The 15,771-nt window shown below is 45.1% G+C and overlaps 2 protein-coding genes and 1 non-coding gene across 3 annotated transcripts in view; 2 read left to right on the top strand and 1 right to left on the bottom strand.

Moving 5' to 3' along the window:
• Positions 1-3,186: 3,186 nt before the first annotated feature.
• LOC129656711 (small Cajal body-specific RNA 2) lies at positions 3,187-3,621 on the top strand. Its single transcript, XR_008716499.1, has one exon. It is a non-coding gene; the product is annotated as a small Cajal body-specific RNA 2 (non-coding RNA).
• A 1,830-nt stretch (positions 3,622-5,451) lies between these two features.
• CFAP276 (cilia and flagella associated protein 276) lies at positions 5,452-9,722 on the bottom strand. The gene is made up of 5 exons (XM_055586888.1): positions 9,542-9,722; positions 7,050-7,166; positions 6,460-6,575; positions 5,999-6,126; positions 5,452-5,600 (listed from the first exon to the last, which is right to left on the bottom strand). Exons 1-5 carry the CDS (start codon positions 9,620-9,622, stop codon positions 5,530-5,532), a joined length of 513 nt encoding a protein of 170 aa, XP_055442863.1. The 5' UTR covers positions 9,623-9,722; the 3' UTR covers positions 5,452-5,529.
• A 509-nt stretch (positions 9,723-10,231) lies between these two features.
• The window catches only part of ELAPOR1 (endosome-lysosome associated apoptosis and autophagy regulator 1), a 75,482-nt gene continuing 69,942 nt past the window's right edge, over positions 10,232-15,771 (top strand). Inside the window, exons 1-2 of the mRNA XM_055584867.1 lie at positions 10,232-10,537; positions 10,760-10,965. Coding sequence (XP_055440842.1) covers positions 10,813-10,965 — 153 coding nt within the window. The 5' untranslated portion in view covers positions 10,232-10,537; positions 10,760-10,812. The remainder of the gene's footprint in view (positions 10,538-10,759; positions 10,966-15,771) is intronic.

Genomic DNA, 15,771 nt, shown 5'->3' with positions numbered 1-15,771 from the left:
TACAGTGGGTACTTTCCCCCTATTTGTTTATTCCAAGTGCATGATGGGACTCACAAATGATAACTTCACAAAATTCTGATTTGTCTTCCCCCTTCACATACATGTCACTGAAAAAGGAGAAAGAAACAACTGAGACATTATACTCTCTGATGTGAAAGGAGCTAATTGTAATTTACATAATCATTCCTTTTTTCACTGATTTTAGAGGTTGAAAGATTTTAGTGGGTATGATAGAAAAAGCAAGTGAAGGGTAGCAGAGGGCTTTGTGTGGACAGGTATATGACTTCCTTCCTTTACTCATTAGATATTCTGACCACTTCGTCCTTGGACTTAAGTCATCTATTCTCACCCTTTTCCTTTGGTAAAATGATGTTTGCCTTCTCCCTTGGGAGGAGATCCTGGGAAAGCTGGTGTTGGAATGATTAGAATTTGCTTTCTCCTGGGGAAAGAACTCATTCACCTAGAGGGATCCTGAGGTTATATCATCTTATATCCAGAACTTGGATCAAAGATCAAAGAAACACTATAGATATGGTTATAAATATGTCACACAAAGATTCAAAGGTAATTATAATTCAGCATTGTGGGAATTTGTCCTGCCTTAGCAGGGCTCAAAGGAGAAAAGGAAAGATATACCCATTTGAATGCAGAGTTCCAAAGGATAGCAAGGAGAGATAAGAAAGCCTTCCTCAGCGATCAATGCAAAGAAATAGAGGAAAACAGTAGAATGGGAAAGAACAGAGATCTCTTCAAGAAAATTTAGAGATACTAAGGGATTACAAATAGCTGTGAAAAGAAGAGAAGCAAAAAGCAAAGGAGAAAAGGAAAGATATAATAAGCATCTGAATGCAGAGTTCCAAAGAATAGCAAGGAGAGATAAGAAAGCCTTCTTCAGTGATCAGTGCAAAGAAATAGCAGAAAACAACAGAATGGGAAAGACTAGAGATCGCTTCCAAAAAATTAGAGATACCAAAGGAACATTTCATACAAAGATGGGCTCGATAAAGGACAGAAATGGTATGGACCTAACAGAAGCAGAAGATATTAAGAAGAGATGGCAAGAATACACAGAAGAACTGTACAAAAAAGATCTTCACGACCCAGATAATTACAATGGTGTGATCACTCACCTAGAGCCAGATATCCTGGAATGTGAAGTCAAGTGGGCTTTAGAAAGCATCACTACAAACAAAGCTAGTGGAGGTGATGGAATTCCAGTTGAGCTACTTCAAATCCCGAAAGATGATGCTGTGAAAGTGCTGCACTCAATATGCCAGCAAATTTGGGAAACTCAGCAGTGGCCACAGGACTGGAAAAGGTCAGTTTTCATTCCAATCCCAAAGAAAGGCAATGCCAAAGAATGCTCAAAGTACCGCACAATTGCACTCATCTCACACGCTAGTAAAGTAATGCTCAAAATTCTCCAAGCCAGGCTTCAGCAATACGTGAACCGTGAACTTCCAAATGTTCAAGCTGGTTTTAGAAAAGGCAGAGGAACCAGAGATCAAATTGCCAACATCCACTGGATCATGGAAAAAGGAAGAGTTCCACAAAAACATCTATTTCTGCTTTCTTGACTATGCCAAGCCTTTGACTGTGTGGATCACAATAAAGTGTGGAAAATTCTGAAAGAGATGGGAATACCAGAACATCTGACCTGCCTCTTGAGAAACCTGTATGCAGGTCAGGAAGCAACAGTTAGAACTGGACATGGAACAACAGACTGGTTCCAAATAGGAAAAGGAGTACGTCAAGGCTGTATATTGTCACCCTGCTTATTTAACTTATATGCAGAGTACATCAAGAGAAACGCTGGGCTGGAAGAAGCACAAGCTGGAATGAAGATTGTGGGGAGAAATATCAATAACCTCAGATATGCAGATCACACCACCCTTATGGCAGAAAGTGAAGAGGAACTAAAAAGTATATTGATGAAAATGAAAGAGGAGAGTGAAAAAGTTGGCTTAAAGCTCAACATTCAGAAAACTAAGATCATGCCATCTGGTCCCATCACTTCATGGGAAATAGATGGGGAAACAGTGTCAGACTTTATTTTTGGGGGCTCCAAAATCACTGCAGACAGTGATTACAGCCATGAAATTAAAAGACACTTACTCCTTGGAAGGAAAGTTATGACCAACCTAGACAGCATATTCAAAAGCAGAGACATTATTTTGCCAACAAAGGTCCATCTAGTCAAGGCTATGGTTTTTCCAGTGGTCATGTATGGATGTGAGAGTTGGACTGTGAAGAAAGCTGAGCGGCAAAGAATTGATGCTTTTGAACTGTGGTGTTGGAGAAGACTCTTGAGAGTCCCTTGGACTGCAAGGAGATCCAACCAGTCCATCCTAAAGGAGATCAGTCCTGGGTGTTCTTTGGAAGGAATGATGCTAAAGCTGAAACTCCAATACTTTGGCCACCTCATGCAAAGAGTTGACTCATTGGAAAAGACTCTGATGCTGGGAGGGATTGGGGGCAGGAGGAGAAGGGGACAACAGAGGATGAGATGGATGGAGAACATTACCAACTCGATGGACATGAGTTTGGGTGAACTCTGGGAATTGGTGATGGAGAGGGAGGCCTGGCGTACTGCAATTCACGGGGTGGCAAAGTATCGGACACGACTGAGCGACTGAACTGAACGGAACTGAACTGATGGATGTGAGAGTTAGACTATAAAGAAAGCTGAGCGCCGAAGAATTGATGCTTTTGAACTATGGCTCTTGAGAGTCCCTTGGACAGCAAGGAGATCCAACCAGTCAATCCTAAAGGAAATCAATCCCAAATATTCATTGGAAGGACTGATGCTGAAGCTGAAACTCCAATACTTTGGCCACTTGATGCGAAGAACTGACTCATTTGAAAAGACGCTGATGCTGGGAAAGATTGAAGACTAGAGGAGAAGGGGACAACAGAGGACGAGATAGTTGGATGGCATCACCGATTCAATGGACATGAGTTTGAGTAAGCTTTGGGAGTTGGTGGTGGACAGGGAAGTCTGGCGTGCTGCAGTCCATGGGGTCAGACATGACTGAGCGACTGAACTGAACTCAACTAGGGCCCTTGGTTCCTCTCCGAACCACGCGAGGGCAGCAAAGTGCACACTCGGAGATGGCCGGTGCTTGGTGGTTCCTCCCAAAAGTCTCCGGGGCCGAGGGCTATAAAAGAGGGTGCGAACTTCCGCTCCTTCACCGGAGGGAGAGCGGGCTGGAAGTGAGGTTGCTGTAAATTGCTGTGTGGTGTTGTGTGTGTTGGGGGGGGTGGGGGGGGTGCGCGTGTAGGCCGAGTGTGTGAGTGGATGCGTGAATGTCTGAGTGGGTGCGTGAATGTGTGCGTGCGTGCGCTCGCCCCTGCACCCCTTCCCCGGCCTACACGTTGATCTTATTTGATCGGGTTGGGACTCCAGCCCCGCCGGTCCGACCCGAAATGAAAAGCTTCCCTCCTGCGAAGCCCTTCCTCGGGGCGCTGTGCAGCGAGGCCCCTTGGGCGGTGGCAACGCCGTGGCCCCGGAGGTTCCGGAGCCGGTCCTGTGGGGTCCGGCGCTCAGAAGTGATGAATTGATCAGATAGACGAGGCCGGGCTTGTCCCGCGCCATTGATTATCGAGGCGATTCTGATCTGAGCCCGGCCCCAGGGCACGGCTGCCCGTGGCGTTGGGGATAACGTGTCAACAGTAGACAGCCGGATGGGGTCTTTGACGGGCCGTCGAACTAGCCGTCGCCCCGCCCGCAGGCGCCGAAGCTGAAAGGGGACAGAGACCTTGTTCTCTGCTGCAGTTTTACTTTTCTAGGCGCCTCCTTTTTTTTTTTTTCTTTAGGTCCGCTTTGTCATCATGACTCGCGTGTGATACCAACACTGGTGCCCTAGGTCTAAAGACACTATACAGCGCCTGCCCGTGAAGGCATGTAGGTGTATACGCACGTCTGAAGTGAACTGAAGTCGCTCAGTCGTGTCCGACTCTTTGCTATCCCATGGACTGTATTCTACCAGCTTCTCTGTTCATGGGATTTTCCAGGCAAGAGTACTGGAATGGGTTGCCATTTCCTTCTTCAGGGGATCTTCCTGACCCAGGGATCGAACCCAGGTCTCCTGCATTGCAGGCAGACGCTTTACCCTCTGAGCCTGTGTATAGAAGGACTTCCCAGGTGGCTCTGTGGTCAAGAATTCGTCTGCAGTGCAGGAGACTGTGATTCGATCCCTGGGTTGGGAAGATCCCCTGAAGAAGGAAATGGCAACCCACCCCAGTATTCTTCCCTGAAGAATCCCATGGACAGAGGCGCCTGGTGGGCTACAGTCCATGGAGTGGGAAGGAGTAGGACATAATTTAGTGACTAAACAACAATATGTATGTATATATCCATAAGAGAACTTGGAAAGCTTATAAGAATTCAGATTCCAGGGACCCGCACCAGATTTACTGAATTATAATTATCAGAGAGGTCTAGAAATCAGGATTATTTAAAGCCTCCATGCATGGATCGCAGTAATAAATTTTTCAATGTTCAGTATCAATTCGCATGAGGTGATTATCCAGAGAGTCACCCCTCTCTGCTACTTTCAGCCCTTCTAAATAATGAGAACTGAAAATATTGCCACTTAGCAGTAAACACTATGAATAAATTGGAGTATCTCTATAGGAGAGGGACTGTTAGTTTGGTGGAATTTAAGGACCCTGCACTTAATTACCAAATAGAAGCCCTTTCATGTCTGATTTATTCAACAGTGCATATGCTGTCCAAGTTTAGAAATGGGAACTTAATTGTACAATATTCTAAAGGGTCTCATTTCTTGCTCATTCTGACAGCAGGTTCCTGTGAGTGGCTTGTAATTTTAGAAACCACATTAATGCATTAGTTTTTAGGTACTTTCAGACCCTAGGATCAGATTGTTAAGCTCTGTTTCTAAGAATCAGGGGCTATAAATCTAGGCAACGAAAAAAAGAATTGACTCCCAGGCAAGGAGACAGCAGAGTTAAAAGAATGAACAATGGAAAGGAAGAAGGACCAGGGAGACTGAGCTCTCATGGAGAAGGAGAGCCCAGAAAATGACAAAATCCAGAAGGTCTGAAATCTGTTAAGTGTGACCTCTGCATAAATATTAATGCTACAAAGAGCTACTAAAGTTAGTGTCTCTAAGTTCATTGAGAGAATGGACAATGCCCATTCTTGTCTCCCTAACAATTAGCTCAACAGCTGACACATGAAAAGTTTTCAAGAAAGGTTGAATGGCTATATATCTGTATGGTTGGAATGACTCCAGTTTACAAAATGTGAATACCTGTCTCCTGCCAAAAGCAGTGCTGTTCTGTCCTAAATCCTTATCTTTTTCAGCAGGTTGACTCCGAATTGCAAATATTGCCCAATAGCATTAGTTTCTAGAAACTGAGAAACTTCCACATTTTAAGAGTAGTCAAGTGGCAACTTATAGTCCGCGGGTAACAGATACTCCAGGCTTCAGCTTACACAAATCTATTTAATGGAGGTGGTCGGCGGGATGTTCCACAATGATTAGTCCAGGGGCCTGTCAACACTTATGTGGAGAAGAAGCCACCATCATTCTTTCGGGAGTACCCTCCATTGGTGGCTGCAGTGTGAGGGGACACTGTGGAGAAAAGAAGAAGGAATGGGCTGTGAGTTTAAGATCTGTTGCCTTTTCTGGGAATTTGTCACCCATACTTTCATGGGGACCATGGAGAAGGTTCTAACAGCTGGGGAAACACAAGACTGATGGGAAGTAGCTATAGGTCTTTTCCCAGGTTTCTGTCCTTTGCTGAAAATTCTTGTCCATTAGACCTAAGGCTAAGGCAGAGGCTCTGAAATTGAATTCATTTCCTAGCCCTATAGTCAGCATGTCCCCTGGCATTCATCTGATATGTGCCAGACTCAGTTATCCCTCATGTTCCCTAATAGCCAGCCACCTCAACTCCCTGATTCCTGTGTCCATTGAGAAAAACTTGCACCACCCATCTTCCTCCCATTCCTCAGTCTTCTAACCCTTACCTATGGATCCCTGTATGCTGTGAATAGACTCCTTCTTAGGGTTGATCCAATGTCTGATGTTAGCTCTGGAAGTGATGAGGGGTGGTTGGGGAGGGGGTAAAAATTCTCCAGGGAATTGGGTCTTGATTCTGGAAGATGATGTGGGAAGAACAGGGGAGAATGAAATCAATCAAGAGAAGAAGGTAAGGAGGGAAGGAGTTGCATACAACCTCAAAAATACAGCAACCAAAGGCCTTTTCTAGCCTCTTGAATTAACCAAATGTTTTATTATACAGATGAGCCCAATTTTGGAAGATCTCTTCATTTTAGAAAAAAGAAACCCACAGAAATTGTATTACAGAAGTTAAAAAATGCAAAAATCTATACAAATAGGAACCTATTAATTATTTCCCAGGTGACGGTTTACCTTACTTGATTGGATGGCATTGTTCTTAGGGAGAGGCTCTGCCTCCACAACTTACCGGCGGGTATCCTGGATGGTCTCCTGGTGTGTGAGTATCTCACTCTTGTCCTTGAATGTCCCTGTGTGGTGGTTGTACAAGGCTGCTAAGCGGAAATCCAGGTCATCCTTTGGTATCTACAGAGGAAGCCAACCCTCTCAGGGTTAACTTGCCACCGTGCACCCATTCTAGTTGGGTTCTATTGGGTTCTACTCTTCTCCCAAAGCAGAGTAAACCCTTTTGGGGCCTGAGACCCACCAGCTCTTTACACACCAAATTACTGTACATGATGACTTCTTAAATCTTGTCCATACAGAATTGTCTCGTGCTTAAGTCTAAGGAGTGGGAAGCTCTCCTGGAGACATGGGAACCTCTTGAGCTTAATGGGCCTTACCTCATTCATGGTTATAATGAGAAGTCTAGTGAGAGAATGATTTGCTCCAAATAATTAACTGCAGCAAAACTCAAGCCTTTTGCCTTCCCAGAGATAGGATCTTGGATTGGGGGCAAGATAAAGCTGCTAAAGCAGTCACGGACAGACTGCCTTTCAAAAAGGATAGTCATTAGTCCTAAGTGGATATAATGAGAAATAGCATTTCAATGCTAGGTACCTCTGAATAAAAAAAAAAACCATCCTGTTTCATGGAGGTAACTGTGGGAGTTGAGCTGAGTCGACACCAGGGTTCCTGTTGCTGAGCAAGGTGAGTTGGGTTCTTATATGGCAGTTTCTGCAAAAGAGAAACCACACCCACAACTGGTTACCGAAGGCCTTGCTGATGTGGTAGCATCAGTGACATCCATCCCCTCCTGCCATTCCATTTTAATTGAATCGAGACATCTAAACGAGAAGGATGATATGGGGCAAGCCTCCCAGCCTTTTGACCCTCCTAAGTTTTCCCTTAGAACTGAAAGAAATGGGCCAGGAGTCAGGGAAAGGGGTGAAGTGGGACATGAAGTGAAGGATGGGGAGCGGACAGGCAAGATGAGCTCAGGTTCAGAAGTCCTGAGTTTGAAGAAGAGGTAAGATATTCTAATGCAATATGCAGTTGTTGGAGTAACAGCTGAAGCCTCCCAAAAAGAATCTGACCAAAAAGGAAGAGGTGGTTCATGAGGACTGCACAATATTATAATGGGGTTGGCTGGGGACAGTCAGAGACAAGAGAATCAGGAGAGGAGAATCAGGAGAGAATAGTGTCTAAACATGTGAGAAAAAATTTTTGGTAAGCAAGGACGGGTCATTGTTTCTGAGGGAATGTCAAAAAAATTCATTGAATGTTTGGTTCTCTCATTAAAACCCCACAAGTATGAATATGAAAGGCACATAGCTGATTTCTTCATTACATGTAAAATGCCATATTGCTCACCACTGTGTCCCCAGTACCCAGCACAGTGACCTAAAACATGGTGTTCTAAAATGAGATGCTCATGGAACCAATGACTGAATTCCAGTGAGTACAACTACAACCTAGTAGAACTCTCATTCATCTTATCTGATGCTGGAACCTTCTTCATCCCTGGTATATGGCACAGTGCTGCATGACTCAGCTCACCATTAATTGAATGGTGTGGACCAGGCACTATGTTATCACCAAGAAAGATGAAAAGGAGATGGGAATATTACATATGATGCAAGCACAGGTAGCTCTTCCAGTCTTCCAAGGCTGCCTAAGCCTCATCATCTCTATAAGCAGAAGGGTGAGATGGTCTTTCACTGAGAAAATCAGGCCTGTCAAGCATGAGCTGCCATCTTCACTATCCATTTTCCTTTCATTTCAGAGAAAGGGAAGTCCCTTTTATTCAAGAATAACTCTTCCTTCCTGAACCCAGCCCTTCCTGGTACTTTAGGGACCTGTGCTATCCTGGCATCTCCTGTAGCCAGCTTCTCCTCATCCTTTCGTCACTGTCTGGCTACGACTCCATGATGTTCCTACCGAGCCAGCCTTCTTTAAGAGTCAACACATACTACTCTCCACTTTCCCTCCCACCCCCTTTCCATCCCCTTTCCATCCCAATACAGTCCGACCTCTGCCTCAAGCATCCACTGAAACTACTCTTGCTAATAACCTTTGTGGTTAGGTCAAATGGATCATTTCCAGACCTGATCTTATCTGACCTTGGTGGTTTCTGACACCACAACTCTTGATTCCACGAAATGTTCTCTCCATCCTGCATGGGTCTAGCTCCTCCTGGTTTTTCTTCTGCATCTGCCTATTATTTCTCAGCTTTCTTCTCAGCTCTGTTTTCTCTCTCTGCCCCTAAGTGGGATTCTCCAGGGGTTTCATTTCTGCCTTTCTGACTCTCACATTCACTGGATGAGCTCATTCCCTCCTATGGCTTCAAGTACCACTCTATGAATACTGTGGCTTCCACACATTGTCAACCCACAGCCCTAACTGTGTTGTCTACTCATCATCTCCACAGAAGTGTCCCACAGGCACCAAAAAGCAACAGCTACATCATTGATCTCAACATCGTTCTCCCCAAACCTGCTTTTCCTGGACACCTCATTCAGTAAATGGTATCAGCTAAGCCCTCAGAAACCTAGGAGCCCTCCTAGACTGGCCACTCTCTTGGGCCCATATCCAGTCAGCCACAAAGCCCCATCAGTCCTGCCCTTTGCATCTTACCACCACCCCCTGCATCACTGCTTTAGGGTCCATTACTCCTCCTGGACCATCATGAAACACATATATACACAAACACATTCCAACATGAATCAAAGACAGATGTATAAAGCATGACCTGGTGTTTGATACCTCTTTCCCACTCTATATACCTCACGTCTCTTTATAGAAGAGTTTCCCAAATAGGGCAAAGCATTGCTTGGTGGAATCTGGGCCTGTGCAAGCTCCGTCAGATCAATCATTGCTTAGGTCCGCAAGTGCCCCTTGTTCCTCTGGACTAGAGCGCCACTTCCCTCTGCTCAAAAGCACCGTGAAAGGTGGGGAGACCTGAATATGGGATCATGGAGGTAGGCAGAAAACAGATCTCTCCCGTACCTGACTCAGTGTCCTCCCCAGAGTTAAGTTACCACTTCTTCCGGTCAGGCCGACAGAAGAGTAAGGTCGACCCTACTGGGTACCTGCGTAAGAAACCTCAATACCTTGGAAGCCAGTGACTTTCCCAAGTAGGAATCATCTTGATCCAACGCAGGGTTCTGGAAAGGGTCTCGGGTGAGAGGCATGGCAAAACACCGAGCGAGGCGCTCTTAAGAGGGGTGAGAGACCCGCGCAGCCGCACACAACCTAACACGCGGAGGAGCCCGGGTCCCAATTGTTTGGAACGCCCAATTTCAGTTGCCAGGCAACTGCTCGGCCTTCTGTGACTAAGGCGAATTCCCTCCGAGAAGGGCGCCACCTGGCGGTCCAACGCGGGAGGCCCCTCGGGAAGAAGCTACTGGGATCACAGAGCGGAAACAGCCGCCGAGTGTGCTCGGGAGCCCTGGATTTGCACTCGTGAGCCGTCGGTGAAAAACACCGGCCTCCCATCTTACAAATCTTCTGCAAAAGACTTCAGTTTAGGAAAGAGTTCGTAAAAGATAGCCAGCCCTGAAATGTCCTTCTCCTTGGAATCTTACGAGAGGATTTCTCAGAGCGATGACAGAATGGGGATGTCAAAAGACAGAGGAGTCCAGGTGTGTTTGGAAAATTGCCCAGCTAAGGCAAACTCGCCTTGCTTAAGCTCAGCTTGACTATGTGAGTCCCAGGGCTTCGCACAGGACTGGTTGTAAATTTACAAATGGGCTTGGTGTGGTGGAAATAAGACCTCCAGAAGCAGCTGTTACAGTGGGTAACACCTACCCGGGCCAGTCTTCCAGGCTATAATCCCTGGAGGAGAGATATCATCGCGGTCATTTTTCTGTTGCTTTTAACAAGATGTTTAATAAGTATATGTAGAACGCCACGTCTGCAAAATTAGTGATGCTCGTAGGTAGCCGATGGCCCAAAATAATGAATTTGTTGGTGATGGCTTGGAGGTTGTTTCCACCGCGTTCTTTGCACGAGCCTTGTGCGCGCCTGCTGGGCCGGTTGCGGACCCTGGGCGTGTGCATTTCTGCGCCGCGCGCGCTAGCGGCGGCGGCTGCCGTGGCGACCGGCAGGTGAGCGGCAAAGGAGCGCGTGGTCCCTGCCCCACCCGCGCGAAGGGAAAGAGGAGGCGGTTGCCAAGGCGACGTGGGTAGGAGGAGGATAAGTGAAAGGAGGGAGGAGGAAGGATGGGCGGCCTTGGTGTAGCCGCAGGGAGGTGACTGAAGCGAGCCCAGCCCCTTTCATCCTGCCTCCTGTGAATCTCCCTCCCCTTTTTTTCTGCCTTCTGCCAGCAGTAGCTGCAGCCGCAGCACCTGAGCCGCTGCTGCCGCTCGCTCGGAGCAACACTATGGCTGAGCCTGGCCACAGCCTCCATCCCTCTGCCAGAGGCAGGAGAAGAACTGAGCCGCGCACACTCCGGCTTCTGCGGCTGCTGCTCTGGGTTGGGACCGCCTTCCAGGTGACTCAGGGAGCAAGACCGGAGCTTCACGCCTGCAAAGAGGTACTGTCTTCCCCGACCCGACCTCACTTAGGTCAAAAAAATCTTGGATACGGCGGAGATCTTGGGGACTTAGACACAGACAGTTTCAGAGGGCACGGAGTTTAGGTTCTTTGGGGATAGGGGGAAGAAGGAAGAGGAACAGACTGGCGTCATGGAGGGGCCACCCCGTTGGAGGACTCACAGAATAGATCACCCTCACAGCTTAGACTGCTGAGCTCGGGAAAGGTCCCAGCTCCAAGGAGCTCAGGAGGGACTCGAGTCCCTGGGCTCGGAACGAGGGAAGAAGACAGGAGTTGTTTCCCAGCTGAAATGAAATTACCTTAAAAGTGGTTGAAAACAAAAGATTATGTACAGAGGGGCAAAATAGAAAGTGGAAAAGGGGAGAAGTGGGGTAAGAAAGGAGTTTGGAAGGCTAGAGGAAAGTAATGGATGGAAGTGGGAATATTTGTGATCGTATCATGGCTTCAAGGAAGGCAGGTAAAGGTGGGAGGTCTGCGAGAGGGACTGGAGGATCCCGTCCCCTCTGTCCCCTTGGGTAGTCAACATCTGGCTGCCTTGTGGGCTGCTAAGTCTGGATCCTGTTTATAGGTTGCCTCCCCCAGTATGCTTTCTTCAGTGTACCTGACACTGCATGACCCACCTTTGGTTGAGTTCCTTAATATCTTGCTTCCTGCCAATCTCTACTTTCCTTCTCTGGACTTTTGCTAACATATGTCGCAAGTCTTTTTCAAGTGTTTCTAAAATGTTGCCAACATAATTCAGAGAATAAGTGGTGAATGTCTCCCAACCAAAAATGCCTTTGAACATTCTTTTGGAGGGATACAAAAAGGTATGAAGGGGTAATGAAACTCAGTGGTTTCTATAGTATTGAAATAACAGTAATTTGTTGTGTTTTGAGTAACTTTTTTTAACCATATGGCAGAGGCAGCAACAACATATTTACAAGAACTACATGAAGGGCATGGGGGGAGGCGAAATAAAAATTACTGTTATCTATGTGAAATGTGAAAAACTTCATAATACATTAAGAGTCTAGCCCTGTTTAATTAATTTGAGGTGTCATACTTGGCTAAGATTTTGAGAGGTTGAAATATTTATAAGTTGTCAGTATTAACTACTGATTAGCGACAACAACCCCATCCCATATGGAAATGTATTATTATGAAGGTATTCTAACAATTTAGCTTCCAGCGTAGCTCAGTGGTAAAGAATCTGCCTGCCAAGCAGGAGACACAGGTTCAATCCCTGAGTCAGGGAGATCCCCTGGAAAAGGAAATGGCAACCCACTCCAGCGTTCTTGCCTGGGAAATCCTATGGACAGAGGAGCCTGATGGGCTACAGTCCATGGGGTTGCAAAGAGCTGGACACAACTTAGTAACTAAACAACAACAACATTCTAACCGTTAGACTATCTACAACACAACAGATCATGAAGAAATGAGAAGGTGGGAAGAGAGATTTTTGTGTGTGAATAAATATACTTGACTTTACTCATGAATGTGAACGAGTGACTCTAGTCACTCCAAAATTTACCAATGGAAATTTTGGTAACTTGTGTCAGTCCCAGCAATGCCCTGCCCTGGATCATCCATATTTTCACTCAGCCACTTCATGACCTGTTTTAAAGACAGCTGGGAACAGGATGATTTTGTCAGTGAATGTGGCTTACTGGCCTTGGTGATCTGTGGTCTAACCAATCAAGATAACCAGTTTCACCAAGCAAAGTCACTTGCCTAACATTGGAGTCCCCTGAGTGGAAGATAAGAATCTTAGAGTTCAACTACCACTTCTTGTTGAGATCTTTGGAAAATATGAGACATTTAAGAAATTAAACACATTGTATCATCTTGCTTCCTAGGGAGGGAAGAATACTGATATTTGAGAGTGCTAACTTGTGTACAAATTTTGCCTTTAGTCCTTTTAAAATGATTGACATTTGTTTAAGCAAAAGGCCTTGCCAAGAGCATAAATTGAGGGCAGTGGAAAGCTATGGAGCTCAACATACTCAACAGGCAGGTTCCAGTTCCTGCCTGTCACTTACTACCCAGTTTTTAGATCTGTAGAATGGGTATTTCAGTAACGCCCAACTCAAAAAAGATTGCTTTGAGGACTGAAAGAGAAAATACAGTTAAAACACAAATTTGAGTTACCTAACCCTCTTTCCCATTCAGCTTCTTTACCATTAGAGCCACACCCCGTTCTGGAGTGAAAGTGGCTTAGGAGTCCTGTTCATTGGCCACAGGCGTCAGCAAGCCTTGTTTACACTCTTCTTGAGCAAACAGTGGCTGCTGAACACCCTGGACTCCAAAACCATAAGGAAGAGAATAAACCCATTATTATAATATTCTTTGTTTGACAGTGTGAACTGACCCAACAAGTTTTGGGGGCTTCCAATCCTAAATGGTGAAAAACCAATTCAGCGTAAACTAACTCTTCCCTGTTCTTAATTTTCGTATGAATTTATTGTGAGTCAAGTACTCTTACCAGCCAAGGCCAAGTCTAATGACAGCAATGCTGTTCCTGCTTTGTTTCTGAAATTCAAGGCATCCATCTGGACTGAATCAGGGAACAGAGGTTGAGGGTAAAGCCTCAACTGAGGAGGTAGAGAGCTGGGAGTTCTAGATTGCTATACATGTGCTGGGGCTTGGCATTCCTTTCACAATTTTAAAATAATCAGGGTCACCAGTGGAACTAAACATCCTGGATGCTGTTTGTCCTCACGAATCATTTTTCAGCCCTGTGCTAGCCTGGGCTCAGTGCTGAGAACCAAAAGAGCATTTCCTATAGCACAGTGAATCTAAATCAAATGAGAGAGGAGGAGAAAGCTGCCTTTCCCAGATCGGTCTTGTCCTGAGGCCTCAGTGCTAATTGCCCCCAAAGGGATTTTCCATTCTGTGTTGAAGAGCCCAAAGGGCTTCAGAATCTGGAAGACACAGATTGAAATAAACTTTGGTAAATGGATGGTGATGAGTCTGCCACTTAGTGAGGATGCTACTTCAAGCAAGTTAATTAACTTCTGACAGCTTCAGGTTCCTGATCTCTAAAATCAAGATGGTAGCAGGTATCTCACAAGGCTGTTGTGAGGATTAAATAGGACAACACATATAAAATGCCTAGTATATACCCTTGACGTGTCATAGGTACTAGAGAAATATTGATTGGCAGGAAAGGTAAGCCCACAAATAATGACATATAAATGATGACATGTGGTCAACATGTGGTAAGCAATGCAGGAGTGGCAATCTAGAGTTTTACAGGAAAAGAAAAAAAACATATTTGAACAGTTGGCACTTGACCTGTTTCTGGAATAATTAGTAGAATTTCAGCGGGCAGAGATGGAGGGAGAGAGGGAGAGAGTGCTTTCTAGATAGAAGGGTCGGAGGAAAAGATCCTGAGGATTGCAAGTAAACCACGTGGCTGAAAGGTGGAGAAGGTATGGGGTACAATAGAAATCAAAGCTGGAAAATGGGAAACTAAGTGAAGAATTGATTTCTAGCAGAGATAGTGGATTAGCTTGAGTATAAAGCAAATAAGGTTGGGGCTTCCATGGTGGTCCAATGGTTAAGACTTCGCCTTCCATTGCAGGGGTATGGATTTGATCCCTGATCAGGGAGCTAAGATCCCACTTGCCTTGTGGCTAAAAAGCCAAAACATAAAACAGAAGCACTATTGTAACAAGTTCAATAAAGACTTTTAAAAATGGTCCATAAATCTTAAAAAATAAATAAATAAAATAAAGTAAGTAAGGTTGAGGTAAGCCAAAAAGTGAGAGCAGAGAGATATGAGCAAGGAGACTGTTCAAAAACTCTTGCAAAGGTCAAGGAGGAGCTAACAAAGGAACTGGACTAGGATGGTGGCAGTGGGATAAATAGAAAGACATAGATGTTCATTGTAGTACTATTTACAATAGTCAAGACATGGAAGCATCTGAATGTCCATCAACAGAGGAATGGATAAAGAAGATGTGGTATATATGTACAATGGAATATTACTCACCCATCAAAAAGAATGGACTAATACCATTTTCAGCAACTTGGATGGACCTAGAGATTGTCATGCTGAGTGGAGTAAGTTAGAGATGCAGAAACATCCTATGAGATCCCTTATATGCAGAATCTAAAAAGATATGATACAAATGAACTTATTTACAAGACAAGAATAGACTCATAGACTTAGAGAACAAACTTATGGTTGAGGGAGAGGAAGGACTGGGAGAAGGGATAACTAGGGAATTTGAGATCAACATGTACACACGGCTATATTTAAAATGGATAACCAACAAGGACCTATTGTAAAGCACAGGGAACTCTGCTCAATGTTATGTGGCAGCCTGGATGGGAGGGGAGTTTGGGGAAGAATGGATACATGTATATGAATGGCTGAATCCCTTCGTTATCCACATGAAACTCTCATAACATTGTTAATCGGCTATACCCCAATACAAAATAAAAAGTTTAAAATAAAAAAAAAAAAGAAAGACATAAATATGAAAAACATGCTGAAGGTAGAGGTTAGAGAATTTGTCAACTGATCAAAGGAGTTTAGTGGGTTGGCGGGAGGATTAGGCAAGATAATGCTTAAAGTGCTTTACAAAATGCATAGCGTAGAGTAAGTGCTTAGTAAATGTTGTGCTTCTGAAACCGTTTGGCATTGTTTCAGGGCTCCAAAGAACTTCCATACCACAATTTATGTCTCAGGGCAGAAAAGAATTCAATGAGAGGCAAAGTGATAGATAAGAAGTGATTTATTAGAATAGGATGCTTGTGAGGCTTACAAGCAGGTAGGCGAGAGATGCCACACCCCAAG

Source organism: Bubalus kerabau, chromosome 6 (genome assembly GCF_029407905.1).
Source record: "Bubalus kerabau isolate K-KA32 ecotype Philippines breed swamp buffalo chromosome 6, PCC_UOA_SB_1v2, whole genome shotgun sequence".
In the NCBI taxonomy this organism is placed as follows: Eukaryota; Metazoa; Chordata; class Mammalia; order Artiodactyla; family Bovidae; genus Bubalus; species Bubalus kerabau.
This window is presented reverse-complemented; position numbering and strand designations above follow the sequence as displayed.

Bases quoted from the DNA above. Each gene is read 5' to 3' on its own strand.
- CFAP276 (XM_055586888.1), bottom strand. From the start codon at position 9,622: ATGCCTCTCACCCGAGACCCTTTCCAGAACCCTGCGTTGGATCAAGAT. The intron at 7,167-9,541 runs GTATTGAGGTTT...TCTCTTTTGCAG, and splicing joins GAAAGTCACTGGCTTCCAAG to AAACTGCCATATAAGAACCC. The intron at 5,601-5,998 runs GTAAGGGTTAGA...TTTTCTCCACAG, and splicing joins CAGCATACAGGGATCCATAG to TGTCCCCTCACACTGCAGCC.